Source organism: Salvia hispanica, chromosome 6 (genome assembly GCF_029641045.1).
Source record: "Salvia hispanica isolate PSC_SH4W2 chromosome 6, Shi_PSC_v1, whole genome shotgun sequence".
Classification (NCBI taxonomy): Eukaryota; Viridiplantae; Streptophyta; class Magnoliopsida; order Lamiales; family Lamiaceae; genus Salvia; species Salvia hispanica.
Window position 1 is genome coordinate 43,413,717 of NC_142697.1, and position 19,058 is coordinate 43,432,774.

The window sequence follows — 19,058 nt, forward strand, 5'->3', positions numbered from 1 at the left end:
ATCAATCCATAGATACCATCAAAAAATAATACTTGCAAAAATAGATTGAGTTAGTTTTAGAAACTCTATATACCTTGCGGTTGAATTGGTATTCATTAATGAGTGTCAACATATAATCTGAATATACTTTGTAGTTAGTTTTAGAAACTCTATATACCTTGCGGTTGAATTGGTATTCATTAATGAGTGTCAACATATAATCTGAATATACTTTGTCTAAGCTGATTGAGTTGCCTTTTAGTACTGAGTGTCATCATATGATCTGATAATACATTTTCTTGATATAACTATGGTGAAATGTCTTTGATGTTTATATTATCAAATATACATCAAATGCATTATTTCACACTAAATTTAGCTATGCACAATTGAAATTTTTGTACAATATAAATTTGTTAATAAAATATAATATTATACTAGATATTTTCTACCCTAATATACAAAGCAATAGTATATTTAACAAATTTGATGATTTAGACAAACATAGAAACATTGCACTTCTTAATGATACAAAATGTTAATACTACTATGTATATATAAACATTCTTTTGCTATTCTAGAATTTTCTATTCCTTTCTTTTATAGTGGAGTATTATAGTTTTAGATATTTTTGTAGAAATAAATATTACAAAAAGGATAATTCTACTACAAATATTTAGATATTTTACTACTCCATTCTATTACAAATATCTTTTAAAAATCAAATTTATTTTTATCCCATAAAATAAAACAAAAAGGGAAATTCCATCTAACTATAGTGGAGTACCAAATTAAGCAGCCACAATCTTTGAGAGCGAGTTGTGCGGGTGTGTTACGTCTATAGAGGCTTCTCAACAATCTTGATAGTCTACAACATTTGCTAAATGAAGACGTAGCCACGACAGTGGAGGTAGAGGCGGAGGCGGAGGCAGAGCCGCCCCGAGTGTGAGCTCCGCTGCCGCTAGTGGTGTTAGTACGATGAATGGTAAGTGAGAGAATTAAGTTCAAAAGTAATTAAAATCTTTATTTTTTATGTTCAGCTACGTTATTTGTAGTAGAAAACAGACTACTATTAGTTCTCTCAATCTGAATAGTAGTTATTTTTACATTGGCCGAATAAGATAAACCATGTTATTACAGAATAAATCAAGTTGAATTAGGAATAAAAATAATAATGATAATCTGAGTTGAACCAAATATACAAAATTGCTTTACGAGTCATATATCTTCATTTATATGATAAAGGACCAGATCTTGACACAACGAATCTTGGCAAGGGACTAGGACCAGTGCTAGTTGACGTGGACCCTTCGGCGAATTTTGATTTGCGGCTTAGGTTGTAGTCCAAGGGCCCGGATCGCCTGACATTTCGATTTCTGCTGTCAATGCTTCTCATGCTGAAATTGTCCATCTCGTACTGATCTTGGCCGTGGGTGGACGATGGTTTGGGATAGCCCGGGTCGTGAGTGTTGGATTGTGGAGTTGAATCACCACGCGGTTGCCTCAGCGAAGGGGAGGCGTGGGCCAGGGACATGGCCGGAGAATGCCTTGGCGAACCACTTATTGGTGCGAAGGGAGTGGCAGAATTCGAGTAGTATTGGCTGTAGATGGAGCGGAGAATGGTGTAAGGCACGTGAGACTCCAGCGTGCTCCGTGGAATGTGTGGCGAGATTTCGCAGATTTGGTCGAGAAAGATCAGCTTCGCCACGAGGTGAGACCTGCAGAAACCAGTATAATCGACATAAGCATGTGTAGAGCTCTCTCTCTCTCTCAAACTATGACATTTTCAAATTACCTATTGCTTTCACTCCAAGAATCCAGAATTATTCCTGCTGCGAACTTGATGAAAAGCTGCATTGTGGATTTTATGCTTGCATCTATGGAAGAGTAGTTTGGTGCCTCAGGGTCCAAGGGTTCACTAATGTGGCCATTAGAAAGAGAGTGCTTCTGTCGATAATCTCGTTCAAGTCTTACGAGTTCACTTCCCGCGATTACTGCACATATGCACCTGATAAAAAGGTTTTTTAGTCCCAAGATTCCAAGATCATTCATATGTGATTGATTATTGCATACCTGGCTAAACAATGAACGTTGTTGCTGAAGCCTCCAGTTTCGACGTTGAAAGCAGTTGTATACCAGATGTTAGATGTCATAAAAGTTGCAAAGAGATAGGGTAGCAAGCTCCATGAGCCATCAGTGGCACCCCCAACCTCTTCCAGAATCAATCTAATCCATGCGAAGTCGTGATCACCAAACACATTTACAGAGTTTGCCACTCTTCTCATTCTCCTGATCTCTTTGGTTTCCGGTATCTCATCAGGTAAGTGTTTTGCAACGCCCGTTAGCAGTGAATGAATCAGAGGAGCGCCTTCTTTTAGCACAATGCCTGAAGCTTCAGCTAAAAGGGAATCAAAAGCAATGGCTTGCCCCGCCTGAATACAGAACCTAACCATCGTATCCATATCGACTATCTGCTTGATATTTGCTTCAGTTTCCATCCTATCACCAGAGTGCATACTCCCTGCAACTGCCTCCAGATTCTCACGATTTGCACGCAATGTTGTGTCAATGCAGTTCAGGAGAGCTGCTGTGTGCTCTTTTAGCATCCGATCTAAACGGTCAACTCCGTAGCTCCCAAAAGTTCGAACAAAGGCTTTCAGTTCCATGAGGTCAGTTACTGACTCGGCAAAGTATCCACCAACTGGCCGTGTGCTCTTGAAGCATCGATGAAGAGGTGCAAAGAGGATTCCCGCACCAGCCACATCCTTAACAATGTTTTCGATGTACCAATTGCATACAGCTTCAGTAGCTGAGCCTGTTTGTTGTTCAGCAGATTTTTCAAACAACTGTAGAGAAGAAACAGGACCCGAGTAGGTCTCTGCCAGGAGAATTTCACGAATGCCATTGGTGAGGTCCATGCTTACGTGTTGCTCTGCGAGATGAACTATGGAAGTGTGTCTACGGATTAGTGACTCCAAGACGGAAGGTCTCTGAAGATCAGAATCAGTTTTAAGGACCGTGAGCAATCTCCTTTTGAAATTCCCTAGGATGCATTCTCTCATATACTGCATCACAAAGAGAAACGAATTGAGAATGAAGGGAGTCGGGTATAATAATCTAAAAATTATAACCAATGAGCAACTTATACAACCGAAACGGGGCACTTACCTCTCTCAGAACAAAAACATGGTTTAATACACATATAGGCTCCATGTCATTCAGGACAGAACATAGATTTGTCAACCTCTGCATTGCAGCTTCTAACCTGTCACCAAAACAGAAATTTGAAATTCGCCAACTAGAAGGTTAACAAGAAGAAATCATAGGAGACTCACATTTTGATGGAGCTATTATTTTCTGGATAGCTCTCATAGCCAGGCAAATGAAAACCATACGAAGCTTTTGGGGACTTCACTGAAGGAATAGATACTCTGGATGTCAAGTTCATGAGATTCGCTGCTTGGTCTGGGAGAAGCTGAAACTTATACAGAATTAATACAAGAAGAACAATGTGCTAAAATAATGGTTCATAACTCAGAAGCAAACAGAGAAGAAGTAGCAACCTGCATCTCCAGGGAACCAAATCCTCCATCCGAGTCAAGAATATTTATCAAACCTTCCAATCCTCCCATTATAGATTCAATTAGGGACTCAACATATAGAACTGCGTCGCGGCCTATTTTAGTCACCTATATTTAAAAGAGAAGTTATGGATTCTGAAGGGTGTTCTTGCACTAAGAAAACTGTAAGAAAATAACAACACTTGATGACTTCGACTTGAAGTAATGTGAGGCGTTGAGTTTTGAAGATACCTCCTCTGGAACAATTGGAGAGGCACATTCTGGAAAACTGCTAGCAACACCGAGCCAAGCACAGCAATGCTGGGGACGGCCCTCAGGCCCAAACATGGTGTTGCGGAAAACCTACAGTACCAGTTGAGCCATGTCAGTATTATACTATATGTATTCCATCTCACATCGGTTATGTGACAGAGTCTAGCTCAGTCTCTTGTACTATATAAATTCTGTACACTGCAACTTACAGTTGTAAGATGCTGATGGTTGAAGTAGAGTTTTTTCAGACCCCCAAATTTTGATAATTGAGCTTCTAGCTCATCCACACATCTGCATACGTGCAAAATGTGTCAATTTTTTAATGCACAACCTTGAAATTCTATACTTATGTATGAAGAAACTGCAGAATCAAACTAAGAAGTTGCCAGCACAACTACGAAAAAATTGTTTAAATTATAAAGAGATCAAACTGCGTGTACAATAATCTTTCAGGAGAAGTTTGGCTAAATTGAGAACCTGGACCAATTGTATGCGGCATTGCCTTCTGACAGTAACCCTTCTTTGCCGGTGGATACAGTAGCTTTCTCTAAATGTCTAATGTTGATTGATGAACGCGCAGAAGTGACAATCATCAAAACGGTTAACCAATCTTTGCGCAAGTCCTGAATGTCAGAAAACAACCAGTAACTAGATGATGTAGGAGAAGTGGTGAAGTAACAGTATCCTAGAACTGAACTCGAGAAAAATGTAGGTTGATACACTGTGCAACACAGACTAAACAGCTTACCGATAAATCACATGAGATTGCGGAAATATTTTCTCCCTGGGGTTTTGGTATGTTCTCTAGATGCAGAACAATCCTTTGGAAAAGTCCCTTTAGAGTAGCATCCAGGTCAATTGCCACCATTCCAGGAGTGCCAAGCAGGAAACGGATTCTACCAGCACAGGATGATAGGTATGATAAGGCATAGCCTCTAATGGCTGAGAGAAAATAAAGTTCTAGGTTTCAGTAATAACTCAAATAAAAAAGATATTCAGATTATGCCATTTGTTTTCCAGCAACCATTGTTAGCATTGACAAACTATTCCTGCGATACATGTTTTAGGTCTCAGGAGGGCTTGGGAAAGTTACAAGCCTACAATCTAAGGCTAAGTTGAAGGTATAATCAGGCCCATCAGAATCCATACACTCTAAAAATTTCATGTATAAATATTCAATGGGGTAGGTAACAGCAGACACGGACAAAGACTTCCCTGGCAAGGAACCTAACCTGCAATATATTTGCGGACCAGACAGCAAAGCTGGTCCATCCCATCCAATAAGAAACCAATGGTTGGGTCATTTGGATCCTGCAATTGTAAAGCAGGTGACAAAGTTGAAGCGTTTAGGTGCAGAGCAATTACCATAAAACGAGAAAGATAAAGTTATTATATTTCAATACAAAAAACAGATCAAATAAAGAACTATCCAATGATAAAAAATACTACAATTCAAAGATACTTCTCTTACATTTTCTACTGACACAACTCGAGCTGTTTTGGATTTAGAAGATGCTACTCCGACATGCTGAAAGTACCATAGAACCTCACTCTGTGCAAAAGCTAAGGCAGAAAAAACCATCTGCACAACCAGCAGCAGATAGAGCTTAATATATACCATCAATCCACTGCCCTCTAACGTAATGTAAATGAATTAATTGCTCCTTTCTTTTTCTGATCCTTACTCCCTCAAACAAGATACATAGGAAGAATGGGGAAAAAGAAAATTCATATTGCCATAAAAATGGGCACCTGGATATTAGGAGCCAATAAACTGGGTTGGTCAGTGAAAAACAGGACCATCCTTCCAATTTCCTGCTTCAACATTATTCTCCTTTCATGGTGTATGGAATCACAGGAGTAAAGGGCTTGCTCATGTACCTCACTGGCACAGTCAAAAACCACATCAAAAGGTAATTTGAAGAGCTATAAGTCACAATGTATAAAAGATCCAAACAATAAAATTGAGCTGAACTTGTGTCCAAACAAGAAAATTGTCCATGCTGAAAATGTATTGAAGCTACGTGTAGAAGTTTTTAAATACAAGTAGTTGCCATTTGCCAGCACATATTTATGCGTGTTATATGCAGATTTTCCAGCAATATGGGATATAGACTGGATCCTGGAGATGCAATTTTGGCATTTTTTATAATCTTTATATGCAAAGAATCACATTTTGCTTCTTCCCAAATAGGTAGATCCAACGAGTTAAATAAGAAAGTCTGCATGTAATACCTGATCATTTTCTCTACCTGCTTTGCAACACTATATTCTAGATCTGCTTCTTTTTGCTTTGTTCGTCCGGACTTTGCCATCCTTTTCGATTCCAAAATTCGTGGTAAAACATATAACTGATAGTCCTCATGCAATAATATATACTGCCACAAACAAAACAAAATGGTTAGGGAAGCTGTTCTTACTAATCCTAAAGAAAGAAAGCAGTCACGATTGCCAAGTATAAGATTTAAAATAGATGACAAGATTCAAAATATCCCAGTCCCGCCATGAATAGTGAAGAACAAAAAACTTTACCATTTATTAAAGGGGAAGATTGGTATTTTTTTATGTAGCTGGTCATGGGAGGTGCAGAGAAATCCAGTTGTAAAATCCTCTTCACCACATTACCAGCAAATTATTGTTGGCATGCAATACTTGCATTGCTTAAATTTTTATTATAATTAGCATCTCAAACCCAATTTTATAATTACTTTTACCAAAAAAGTCTCGTTACCAACACAGGATAGAACTAGCCACCGTAAGGCACACCTTTAAGTGTCAGGCATAAGCAGGTTCGCAGCAAGGGATATAGAAATTATAGAACATTTAGTTCATTAGGAATGTCTAATGGAAAGAGGTTTGAAGGACTAGCAATGCTAAATGTAAGAAAGATAAGACTTACTTCATCCCTGAATAGTGTAAGAACTAAGTTTTCCTTCAGCACAACCTGATATGATAATTAGAAACAACATGAAGGACTTTAGCTATAAATAGAGGACTGTATACAGTAAATCAAAGTATGGTAATTATACCTTGCAACCAAAATATAATGGAGAACATAATAGTAACATTTTAAAGCTAAGAAAGGGGGGGTGGAAACATAGTGTACCAAAGCAATGTCAATGCTGGTCACTCTAAGAAGCTCATCTGGACAAACCAAATATCCAAAGAGCACCCACTCACGATATGAAGTAACATTTGCAAGGTCCTGAGCTCTCTGCGTTTATTGTAAAAGACCTAAAGAATCAGTTGTGTTTATTTAATAGCTTTCTTTGTAGAAATGATTCGTTGATTCCATGTTAAGTCATTCTGCAACCTTTTGGAACATGCAATAATGGATCAGCTTAAAAAAGATGGTTTGTTACCATAGGATGTGCAGAGTTCGTAAGTATGTCAGGGTATCTAGGATGAAATGGGCTTAGAAAACCCTCATTCCGCAGCTTCCGTGTATCTGTAGATAAAAAGATAATTGGGCCCACAGCCTCCAAAACCTGATATAAGAATTACGGAATCAAAAACAGCACAATCAAACTCTTTATTACTGAAAGTGCCATGAAGATAATTAATAAACATTCCTTGAAGAGCTAAGAAAGGATCTAAGGGTGAAATTTAATCTTCAAAGGAAGAAATGTAGCTGAGAAAGAGAATATAACCTCTCCAATCCTAGGACTGACAAAATTAAGATCTTCATGTAACCCCTTAAATGGTGGATCATAAGAATCAACAAATTGAATTAATCTGGAAGTGAAAAAAAAGGAAAAGAAGATTAGCAGAGTTATAATATGCAAAATCTGGCTTTTAAGAAAGAAAACAGGTTGACAGTTTGTAAGACCTTTTATAAGAAGCTGAAGTTTATGTAGTAGGATTAATCATACATCATCTACAATAGCATATTTCTTCATAAAGAATATGTTATCAAAAATCTAGAGGTGGTAAAACACATAAATCATGTCAGGAAGCCCACCCCAAAAAATCGTATATTAGATCAGAAGTTATCTCACCTATGGTAAAAGTCACAATCACGATCATTCCGAGCCATGGAGTACAAAAGATTGTATGTTTGCAGCATCATTTTCCTTGGTATCTGTAGTGAAAATCATTTTTCATGTAAGAGATAAAATCAACTTAATTTTCAGCTGAAAATATGAAAGGAAACTGATCACTATGCCTTCCCACAGACTTGCCTTCTCAGAAAATAGATTAACACGAACAAACGAGCAAAAGAGATCCATAAAAGCATGTAGTATGAGAGAGTTTTGGTGTGGCTGCAAGGAAAGTGGGCAAACAATTAAAAAATATTTATTGGTAATAATACAGTGTCAACAATAATAATTTTTGGAGAACTAAGAAACTAATACTGTTTCCATTCCATACCAGCAACGTAATCACAGTACTGCTTAGGTCCAGAATAAGCCGCAAAGATTGTTCTCGGAATGCCATCAGGTCAAGAAGTAGCTGGTCCAGAAAATGGAAATAACCATGAAATAAGTAATGTGCAGTAAGTTGATATTAGATAAGCTAACACGAAAAAATACTTCTGAAGTCCCTTGTATTAACATTAAATGCTTTTTTATGAATGAGTCCCACGGCCCCAACAGGAACGAGAACAACTGCTTGAATCTTAACCAGTGACTAAGAAATAAAAGGCAACAATAGCAATGTATTACCTGAACCCATGGCTCCATACTCTGTAAATGAACCTCAGCACTATCATTCATAGCATCCAAAGCAAGCTTATCAACCTACGCAGAATTCCATGCAACACTGACACTTTAAAGCCAATTCAAATGACAGAAAATTGCATAAAATGTTTTCCAGACAAACTAAAAGGATATTAAAGTGCTACCCGCTCCAGCTGCAGCTTGCTGTGATGTTCAGGAAACTTCTTCTCTAGCAAAATACAAATCTTCGGTTGGTTAGGGAACAGACCAGCTTTCCAAAACGCATCAGAGTAGGCATGATTGACCAAATCAGGATAATCCAAAATCTGATTAAGTCTATACATTTTCGCCATCAGCCCTTCAGCTACATGAGTGAGCTGGTAAACCCATTGCATGTTCAGACCCTTCTGCGATGAACTGCTCGCGCTTTGACTAGTCGCTCCTTCAGCTCCGCCATTACTCCTGGCTGCTACGTCAGGACCCAAGTACTCAGTCCACCTAGTTGGACCCTCCCATTCTCTCGACCTCACTGATCCTTGTCCAGCTGATAAAACATCCTGAGCTGGGAAATTCGGCCTCGACTTTGCCATCTCTATCACTCTCAATCAGAATTCTCAACCAGAAACAACTCTCCTTCCTGCTGAGATAAGATAAAATAATTTACAAAATCATATAAATTCAAACTTCGCCAAATTTCTCAAAGAAGAACAAAATAAACCCTCATTAAACCTCACATTGCATAAGAACTAGCTTCAGCATAAAAATATCTCGAATTCCTAAATTCCTATGCTCAATTAGAAATTCGGAGCAATTAAACATCCGCCATTCTCAATGTCAAATTCCGCATGAAACAAACAATAAAAACGCATAAAATTCCCGATCACGGCAAGCAATTGAGAGACGCATTTGGTAATTCTACACGAACAATAAGTGACTACGAAATTCTCTCTCCGCGCGTATAGTTAGGTATACAGAGAGAGACGATTACAATACCGTTTAGTTGAAATGAGGAAGTAAGTGGAGCTCCGCTACAAAAATTGAGCGCGAGTAACAACAGCTCCGTGGAGTTCAGATCTAGCTACTGCTACTTCAACTATTACTCTCTACGCTATAAATGGCGGTAGTAGCAGAATTACTCCAACTATATACCACTCCACTAGTAGAGTATTGAATTTACAGACGCTCCAATACGATGAGAGAGAAACAGAGACAAGTTGACAATGAGAGAGAAACAGGATGCTCTCTGTTGTAATTTTATTTAATTTTGGTGCTTCTTTCTCTATTTTATTATTTTCTTATTATTAATAAAAAAAATTTAATGATTAATGAGTCTGGGATAATTACAATCTACATACAAAATGTTTCACCAATGTTTCAATTGAGTACAAAATGTTTTAAGTTAACAAATATCATGCAAAAAGTTTAATTAATGTTACGAATTACTAGTACATTTCATCTAAAAATCACTAGCACTATTACTTATTCTTATTTTTTCTCCAAAATTGTACCCTAAAAAACATGATATTATTTCTCTAAATAATACCTTATGCATTCCATATGGGCATTTTATTAAACAATGAATTCACATTTAACTTTCGGCTAATATTTGTAGCTAATTTTAGAGTCGAAAGGATAAAAATAAGAAAAAGTGACGATGTTAGTGATTTTTAGACGGAATGTACTAATTTGCAACACTAATCAAACTTTTTGTATGATATTTGTTAACTTAAAACATTTTGTACTCAATTGAAACATTGGTGAAACATTTCGTAAGTAAAGTGTAATTACCCCAATGAATTCAGACGACGTAGGTTATACTATTGAATTTAAATTATATTTTTGCCTATTTTTTTATAATTGAATTTGTAGTATTTTGAGTATCTAAAAGAATAAAAGGTGTGCAAAATACTTAACAATACTAAAATTTAGTTATGAAAATAGTAGTAACTCTATTTATAAATGGAAGTACTCTATAAAATCATTAAAAAATACTGTAGATCAATTCTGATTTATCTTACTTTTATCAAATTTTAAATAATAATAAAAAATAGTCAAAAAATTTCATTTACACATCTGATCAAATTTACTTTATTTTATTTTTAAATTTCATAGACTCTATAAATTGCACTACTACTATTCATTCATAGGGAGTAATGTATCAAAATTTTACACTTGTAAGTCAACTCATTGCATTCACCAAGAAAAAAATTATCATGAGACAATTGTGAATTTCTAATATTTCGTATATACAGAACACACCTGGATTTAACCAAATTTAATAATTTTATAGCCATTTAATTTTATACTTAGTAACCACGAAAATCAGAGGAATCGCGAAGCTGAAGCCTTAACAATCATATATAATCACGTCGTTGATCACACTCGTAAAGGTAGCTCTCATTCTATTAATTTTTAGTCGTTGAATGATTATACCTAATCAATACTGCATTAATAGCACTATTATGATGTTCCAGAATATTCAAATAGCTTAGTACTAAATTTATTTCGATCCAAATTACGTCACCCATTGATAAATATTTGGATGAATAAAAAACAATGACGTAAAAATGATGCCAATAACATTATCATAATTTCAAATTAGAAAGTGGGGTTTCATGCGTGCCGAATAAGGTGCCTAAGCCAAATTGTGGACAACATACTTAACTTTGACATCAAGCCTGAATCATTATTATATTTACTGTCACACACAGCAAATATTAGATAGCATACTAGGCTTAATCAAAAGTATTATATATGTTTACAACACGCAAAAAAAAATATACTTTTAACTTTACAAAAGATGCAAGAAATAATGACAACTTGATGAAGATTGCGAACAATAATTACAAATTTAAAATGGTTATATAATGTGAAGATTGCTAACATTCTACGACATACAAAAACGGCTAAGAGAATGATTATGGTCCAAAGATGATCAATTGGAATCTTGATTTGGTAGATCAGATGTAACATATGTAAGAAATGGACAGAAAGTAATGACTTTATTCAACAAGGAAAAGAATGCAATTGCAAAAGTGTACTAAATATAAGTTGTTATGTAAATGGTTGTTCTACCTGACCCAGAAAAGTCCACAGTTTCATCATCATAATTTGTATGGAGTTGGTTAGCATATGATGATATTTAAATTCTTAGAAAGTGGGGAAGAGTCACTTTCTTCTTGTCTCATTGCAATTTGGTAGTACTAATAATCTAATGAAACAAAAGTTGCATTCCTAGAGTCTCACAGATTCAAATCCTAGGTACTGCCCAGGTTTCTCGAGTGCCACGTTGGCTATGAATCGCCAACGTGGCCCAATAGATCAACATTTCATCATCAGTGGCACTCAAAGAAGCATCTTCAAGACTTTCAACAAGGACAAGCCATTTATTATACTCCATGTATCATCTTTAACTGGAAAAGAGCTAATTTCTTACCAGTGGCTGACCTGACCTTGTTAGGCTTCTAATTGGAACGCTCATATTTCAACCATCCAACATTGTACGATCTCCTCTCGTTGACACTAAAGGAAGGGCATTTGTCTCAAAGAATCGTGAATACTCTAATCTGTTTGGCTGATCTTCGATTTTCTAGTGTACCGTGATTTCTTACGACCTTGATCTTCCTTCAGGGGGATATACCGGGAATCTGGGGAACAAGTGGCTTGGGCTTCTTGATTTTCTCGACCAGTATGGCTTGAGTGGTGAGGATCATACCAGCAACAGAGACGGCATTTTGAAGCGCACATTTTGAAACCCGGCAAGGGTCGATGACACCAGCAGCAATTAGATCTTCGTATCTCCCAGTCATTGCATTATACCCGAAATTCGAATCACAAGCTCTAATTTTTTCCAGAACCACATCTCCATCAACCCCTGCATTTGCTGCAATTACTTTTGCTGGTGCAAGAAGTGCCTGAAATTTATTCCAAAGAACAAAGTTTAGAACTGTAAACAAACTAACGCAAGTTATACAAATCTCATTTACTACAAAAGCAAAATTAGTGTATGACTCCAAGGACTGAAATAGCAATCTCGTCTCCAATTGAAGTTACTCACAAGATGTATGGAAACTGGAAAGAAAGCACTATATGATCACGAAGGTCACGAACCTTTCCAACAATATCTGCACCAATCTGCTCATCTGGGTCTTCAAAGGCATCCTTGATAACAGGTATTTGCTTTGAGAGATGTATGTATGTGGCTCCGCCACCAGGAACCACTCCTTCAGCCATGGCCGCAAATGTGGCATTTTTTGCATCTTCTATTCGTAGTTTTCGATCTTCAAGTTCGACTTCTGTATGAGCCCCAACCTTTAAAACAGCCACCCCACCACAAAGCTTTGCAATCCGCCCACTTAGCTTTTCCGCTAGATATTTGCTATCAGTTTCAGCAAGATCCTTTTTTATCTGCATTATTCTGGCCTTAATTTCAGCTTTAGTGGACGGATCCGCCACTATAGTGGTAAAATTGCTAGTAATTGTTACTTTTCGAGCAATACCAAGCTGATCAGAAGTTGTTGTTTCAAGAGCCACCCCAAAATCTCCCGATATAAAGTCAGCTCCTGATTTCAGAGAGACATAATTAATTGCATTACAAGGAGAAACACATGAATTTGAAGTTTCCATCTTGTACGTAAGTACTAACTTTTATCTTAAAAGTTTCGAGAAAGTACAAAGCAAGCATGGAAATTTGCTCCATTCATTTTCATAATTTCTTTTGGCTGTGATCTTTAAATTTGTCATCTAGAATATTAACATTGAAACATACCAGTCATAAGAGCAATATCCTGCAATATAGCCTTCTTTCCTTCTCCAAGACCTGGACATTTTACAACGGCAACGTTAAGCACACCTTGCATTTTGTTCAAGACTAGAGTTTCCAGCACTTGCCGAGATATGTCTTCAGCAAAAATCAGTAGAGGGACACTCAATTGTGTAGACTTCTCCAGTAACGGAACAATCTCCTTCAGGCTGGATATCTTTAGATCAGTCACCAGAACTCTGGCATTCTCAAATTCCACTATCGATTTATCCTTATTTGTGACAAAGTGCGGCGACATGTATCCTTTATCTATCTGCAAGAAAAGACTGCCTAAACAAAAATTAAAGAAATAATGAAAACTAAGGCAAAAAATAATGCTATTTGTACAACGATAACAACTGTATATCAATTCACTAAACCTCATATTCAGATTCTTTCAAGAAGAAATAAAAAAAAAAAGACCAAAAGAAGAAATAATGGTAAAGTAAGTGGTCGGTTTACGTCTGCAGTAAGAGGAAGCAAGGAATTCCAGGCTCCCAATGTCTTCGATATTAATGCGTTATAGACAAGTCAGTTTATGCAGAATACCTTCATTCCTTCATCGACTGTCACAGAAGTTTCAGATGATGAAGACGATTCAATTGATATTACACCATCAGGGCCAATTTTCTCAATAGCTTCAGCAATTAAGTTTCCAATATATTCATCATTTCCAGCAGACAATGAAGCTATGGCTATAGAAAAGGGAAAAACAATTCAGAGATGCATAATGAGTCAATGACATATGTGTTGGATAGAGGAAGAAGACAGATCAAACCTTTAATTTCATCACTGCCCCTTACAGCATAACTTTTCTCACTCAATACCTTAACCAATTCATCCACTGTCCTCTCCATTCCTTTCTTTAAGGATACAGGGTTAGCCCCATTGGTGATAGCCAATAACCCATATCTAATCATTTCTCGGGCCAACAAAATCGCAGTTGTCGTACCATCACCCGCCGACCCATTTGTTTTGGTTGCAACCTGCAAAACCCACAACGAATGTGATGGCCAGAAGATCGGGTGTAACATATTCTATCTCATGACATTCGCAAGGACATTGAGATTGACCTCTTGGATTAGCAGCACTCCAGCATTCTCAATTGTGTCGGGAAGCTCTATGGCCCGGGCAATAGTTACACCATCATTTATCACTTTGAGTTTCTCAGACTCTGAAAGGACCACGTTACGGCCTGCATTGTTTAACACACAATGCAAATAAGTAAATCAATAGACCATCTATCAGTAAGCCCTCCATAAAATGGGGAGAATTCACTGAGTAATAAAAAGCTGTAAGGCAATTAAATTACCCATAATTTCACAAAAATAAAATGAGTCAACAAAAACAGAGTTATAGGATCGATTATTGCGGACTTGCATTTAGAAAATACTCCTACTGAAGATACAAACACATGAAATCATGCTACTGAGCGAAAGCATCTCCATAACTTCACGGCGACATTTTTAACAACGAATAGTTTAAAAATTCAGCTCCAGACAGCTAGGAAAAGGCATTTACCAGCACAAAATATCCAAATTAGATATTTCAAAAATTAAAAAAAAAAAAAAAACGAAGAAGAAGACGTAAACCTTTCGGCCCCAAAGTCACAGAAACAGCATCGGCAAGCTTATTAATCCCCGAAAGTAAAGCATCTCTGCATTTTTTGTCAAATTCAATTCTCTTCGGACCTGCTTTCACCACTAACATCGTCTTCCTCACGCTGTTTCTCTGCCACAACCCATTTGGATTTGATCTTCCACGTAATCCCTAAACAAAAATTGAAAGTAGCTTGAGCTGAAATTCTGCATAAATTGAACCTACCAAAGCAAACGAAGACGAAATACGTATGACTTACGGAGAATGAAGCACCAGAATGCAAGAACATCGGGGAAGAAAATGGCAACGACATAGTTTCGAATTTGATGCTGGTAAACAGCAGTAGGGTTTTTGGAGGGGTTTCTAATTTCTATTTTTATTGATAAGGCAAAAATTCGTGAGTGATTATTTGTAGAATTTTAGAACGTCACAATTTTAGATGAAAATAAATCTAGTATTCATGTTTCAGAGTTATGTTAAAATGCATATAATATCAAATATCTAACAAAATGGTAAAATAGTCAAATGTTATAAAAATTTTCATGGTTTTACAAATATAACATGACATGAGAATCTCAATACAAATACCCCGAAATATTTATACAGTTTTATTAATATTGTACATGCATTATGTTGAAATTCTTTGATGTATCTATTTATATAAATCTGTTTATCAATATATTCGAAAATTTAAATAAAAATTATAAAATTTTATTATCCGATCATCGTCGAAACATATGCAATTGAAATTTCGTTAGAATCCTTATGAAATTACCTTTAATTTGATTTATTTTTTACGAAAAAATATATTAAATCGAGAGAGCTACGTAAATTTAAAATTTTAAGATGATTTTGAGAAGAAAAAATGACTAGTTTTAACTCATAATTATTTTTTTAATTTAAAATATAATCCGCTTGACATAATTTCAATCAATTGATTAAATCCCTCATGTTTCATATCCAAATATACATCTGTATTTAACATTGTGCTCAAAAACTAACTTGCTCACTGGAATTCAAGCATTCAAGCATAATATAAATGCGGCGGCACAACACATGAAATATTATGCATACCTAAAAGGGTAATAATTGCAACCATTTATCACCCTTATACAAATAATGTGCATACATAACAAACAAGAAAATTGAAAAGAAGCAATAAAATGTAGAAATCCAAAATTCCTTCTAAGAAAGTGATTATTGTGGCAATTATTTTTCTCAGTGGCTAGCATCTTCTTCTTCACAGAACTTGGTATAGCGTTCAGGGCCCATTAAACAGGGGAGGTCCCTGTCATCCTCCAGCTCTACCTTTATGATCCATCCATCTTCGTAAGGGCTCGAATTGACCTGAATGAAGATAAGAGGTGAAGATGTTTACATAAGTAAGAGGACTGAATAGATGGCGGAGACAATATAGCAGATGGGAGCTGCATATATGCATAATTCTTTGCCACCGTTCATCAAGAATTCAAGCAACGGATATATAAACTACCATCAGAGCAAAATAGAGACATGATAAAGGAGTAGGATATCAGAAGCAAGTGCAAGATATGTTAGTTTTCGCCATTATCAAGGTGAAGCACTTCCAGAAATATAGTGTGGTAAAGAAACGAATATTTGGATGATTCAGCAACAGCACAAAAAATGCGGCAACACAGGCTGACAAGAAGCATATAACTGTCATATCATCTCCTTAATCATTTTGGACCTAAGGAAAATTAGCATGATATCCTAATAATTATCCACAAAATGAACTCTGATAACTGCAACCCTAGTTTTGGATTCCAATCACTGTTGGTCCTCTTCATTGCAATATACAGGTAGGCACTGGCGGACCTACACTTAATGGGGGAGGGGCTTTAGCCCCTAATGAATTCACTTTTTTAATTATTTTCTACTATAAAGTTCTAAAATTTATTCATATTCTATACACATATAAAAGCCCCTATTAATAATCTAAGTTACCTACAAATTTATTTTTAAGGTAAAATTTGAGAATTTAGCCCCTACTCCCGTGCATTTCTGCGTCCGCCACTGCAGGTAGGTTACAATTATAGTTGGTCCTCTTCATGACTCATGAGAAAGTAGAAAGACTAATTTCCACTTGTTTGGGTGCTACTCCGAAGTTCTAACCACTAAGGTAATAAAATAGTACAAGGCTAGTTAGGACTGAGAGGAATCAATTGCAAATTCCACTTCAGGGTATCTCATTATTTTCTTATTAGCTACATGAGCTACTTCTCTTTTCAGCTCTCATTTTATTCAGCCATTGAATAGTCTTTGGCACAAAAGGGAAGGAGTTGGGAAATGGTAATAATCGAACTACCAAGAAAATAAGATGAAGCTCCAATAGGATAGAAGGAAGAGTTGTAACCACAGAGCTTCAGTTCCGTATCTAGTAAAATCGTGTTTCATAGAACCTAAATAGTTGTCCTGGAAACAAATGGATAGTGCCTTCGCAAGAATTGGGGGAGTGGGAGCAATCCATGACTAATATGCAACCGTGTTAACAATGTGACAATCAAGTTAAGCCAGAAACAAGAATTTGATCTAAAAAAAGCTCACCAAACCAGGAGAATCACTGAGCTTTTTGTTAACTTCCACCACTTTCCCTGAAACAGGCGAGTTCACATCGCTGGTAGCTTTGACACTTTCAACAGCACCGAAACTTGCACCTTGCTCTACCTTACTCCCCTCCTCGGGTAGTTCAACGTAGACAACTTCACCTAGGTGGTCTTGAGCATGATCTGTAATGCCTACGGTAGCCGACTTACCTTCCACTCTCACCCATTCATGAGAGTCGGCATACTTTAGATCCTTCAAAACTGCATTAAATGAAACATCACAATTCACATATATAAGATACATGCCATGGAATATCACACATATCACTAAACAACTGGAAAATCAGCATAAATTGAAACGAAATCTGTATGGTCCATCCCCAATGCTCACCCTACCTACACGAGTGCCTAACGAAGAAGAAAAACTATCAAAAACATTTCTCCACATTTCGATACAGCCACACTGCAACTCTAATTAGTCCTACCTCCTCAAACTAATTTACAAATATCAAGTAATTTAGCATATAGAGAGAAATGCATATCGTTTCGAATCCGGGAGAAATTCCAGAGAGCAAGACGTTTCACCATACACATAAACAGCAATTAAATAAAGCAGCAGCGATCTCACAGCAATATAACACCAAACCGCATATTGGAAGATCAGATCCTTCATAGCACAACAGATCACGATGTTTCCATCAATTAACCAAACACATAGAGCACACGAATTTAATAGAGTCAAAAAGCCAAATCAAAATACGGATCAATACACACACACTCTTACCGGTAGCAAAGCCTCTGCAGGGAACATTGATCCTTAGGTACGAAGCAGCTTTAGTTGCCCACAAACTCGTCGCCATTTTCAAACACAAACACCTGAAATCACCGCTTCGCAGCTCTTAGTGTGTGTGTTTTTCGGTGGAATATTCCGTCTAATAACGATTTTTCAGAAAAATTGCACTCTACGAATTATAGGTTGGTAGGGTAAAATCGAGCTCTATTAGAGTTTATTAATCAAAAATATTAATCACAAAGAGACGATATTTATCCACCGATCCCCGCCGATATTGGAATTACATTTTCTAATTTAATTATTTTCAGATAGTTATTGTTTTGGTTCTACTTTATGCTAAACCTCACCTAATTTAAGTGCGTTGGAAAGTAAATTAAATCACCTACAATAATAATTGGATGTTCTAGTGTTCGATTAAAGGAGATAACCTCCCCATGGTGAAATCAGATTTTATAACAATTCCATCAAATATATCGACAATATGTTTATCACTAAAGAGTCATTCGGATGCTATAACTCATTATTATATGTATCTATCTAAAGATCGTTTCATTTGAAAATTCATACTAACTCATGATTGAATGTGTATTATATTTTATTTATGAAATAGAATTTTACAATTTAATCTTAGAAGAATAATTATATGATAATAAATCATAGCAACCAAGCGATGCCCTAAGAATATGTTGTGAAATTAATTTAGTTAAAGAGAGAATATTATTCATCTAAAATTAAGTTGTGAGATTATTTTAATTGGTGGGGTTACTATTACTAGTATCATAACTATCCATTTAAGATTACCCAATGACACTAATACATATACAAATCATG

At 36.4% G+C, this 19,058-nt stretch overlaps 3 protein-coding genes across 3 annotated transcripts; all 3 read right to left on the bottom strand.

Annotated features, from left to right (window-relative positions):
- Positions 1-1,066: 1,066 nt before the first annotated feature.
- On the bottom strand, positions 1,067-9,706 carry LOC125207150 (protein NAP1-like). The gene is made up of 24 exons (XM_048106371.2): positions 9,464-9,706; positions 8,656-9,107; positions 8,477-8,551; positions 8,184-8,264; positions 7,994-8,074; positions 7,811-7,893; positions 7,463-7,547; positions 7,175-7,300; positions 6,919-7,026; positions 6,712-6,756; positions 6,048-6,190; positions 5,565-5,697; positions 5,284-5,394; positions 5,045-5,123; positions 4,561-4,754; positions 4,290-4,435; positions 4,022-4,103; positions 3,792-3,902; positions 3,543-3,668; positions 3,315-3,454; positions 3,148-3,244; positions 2,053-3,044; positions 1,775-1,987; positions 1,067-1,697 (listed from the first exon to the last, which is right to left on the bottom strand). The coding sequence occupies exons 2-24, from the start codon at positions 9,058-9,060 to the stop codon at positions 1,208-1,210; spliced, it is 4,146 nt and encodes a 1,381-aa protein (XP_047962328.2). The 5' UTR covers positions 9,061-9,107; positions 9,464-9,706; the 3' UTR covers positions 1,067-1,207.
- Positions 9,707-11,453: 1,747 nt separating this feature from the next.
- LOC125208143 (chaperonin 60 subunit alpha 2, chloroplastic) lies at positions 11,454-15,277 on the bottom strand. The gene is made up of 8 exons (XM_048107719.2): positions 15,130-15,277; positions 14,864-15,041; positions 14,345-14,466; positions 14,050-14,257; positions 13,821-13,966; positions 13,239-13,545; positions 12,581-13,032; positions 11,454-12,384 (listed from the first exon to the last, which is right to left on the bottom strand). Exons 1-8 carry the CDS (start codon positions 15,181-15,183, stop codon positions 12,097-12,099), a joined length of 1,755 nt encoding a protein of 584 aa, XP_047963676.2. The 5' UTR covers positions 15,184-15,277; the 3' UTR covers positions 11,454-12,096.
- Positions 15,278-15,880: 603 nt separating this feature from the next.
- LOC125204131 (glycine cleavage system H protein 2, mitochondrial-like) lies at positions 15,881-18,453 on the bottom strand. Its single transcript, XM_048102693.2, has 3 exons — positions 18,219-18,453; positions 17,436-17,695; positions 15,881-16,217 (listed from the first exon to the last, which is right to left on the bottom strand). Exons 1-3 carry the CDS (start codon positions 18,292-18,294, stop codon positions 16,089-16,091), a joined length of 465 nt encoding a protein of 154 aa, XP_047958650.1. The 5' UTR covers positions 18,295-18,453; the 3' UTR covers positions 15,881-16,088.
- Positions 18,454-19,058: the final 605 nt, after the last annotated feature.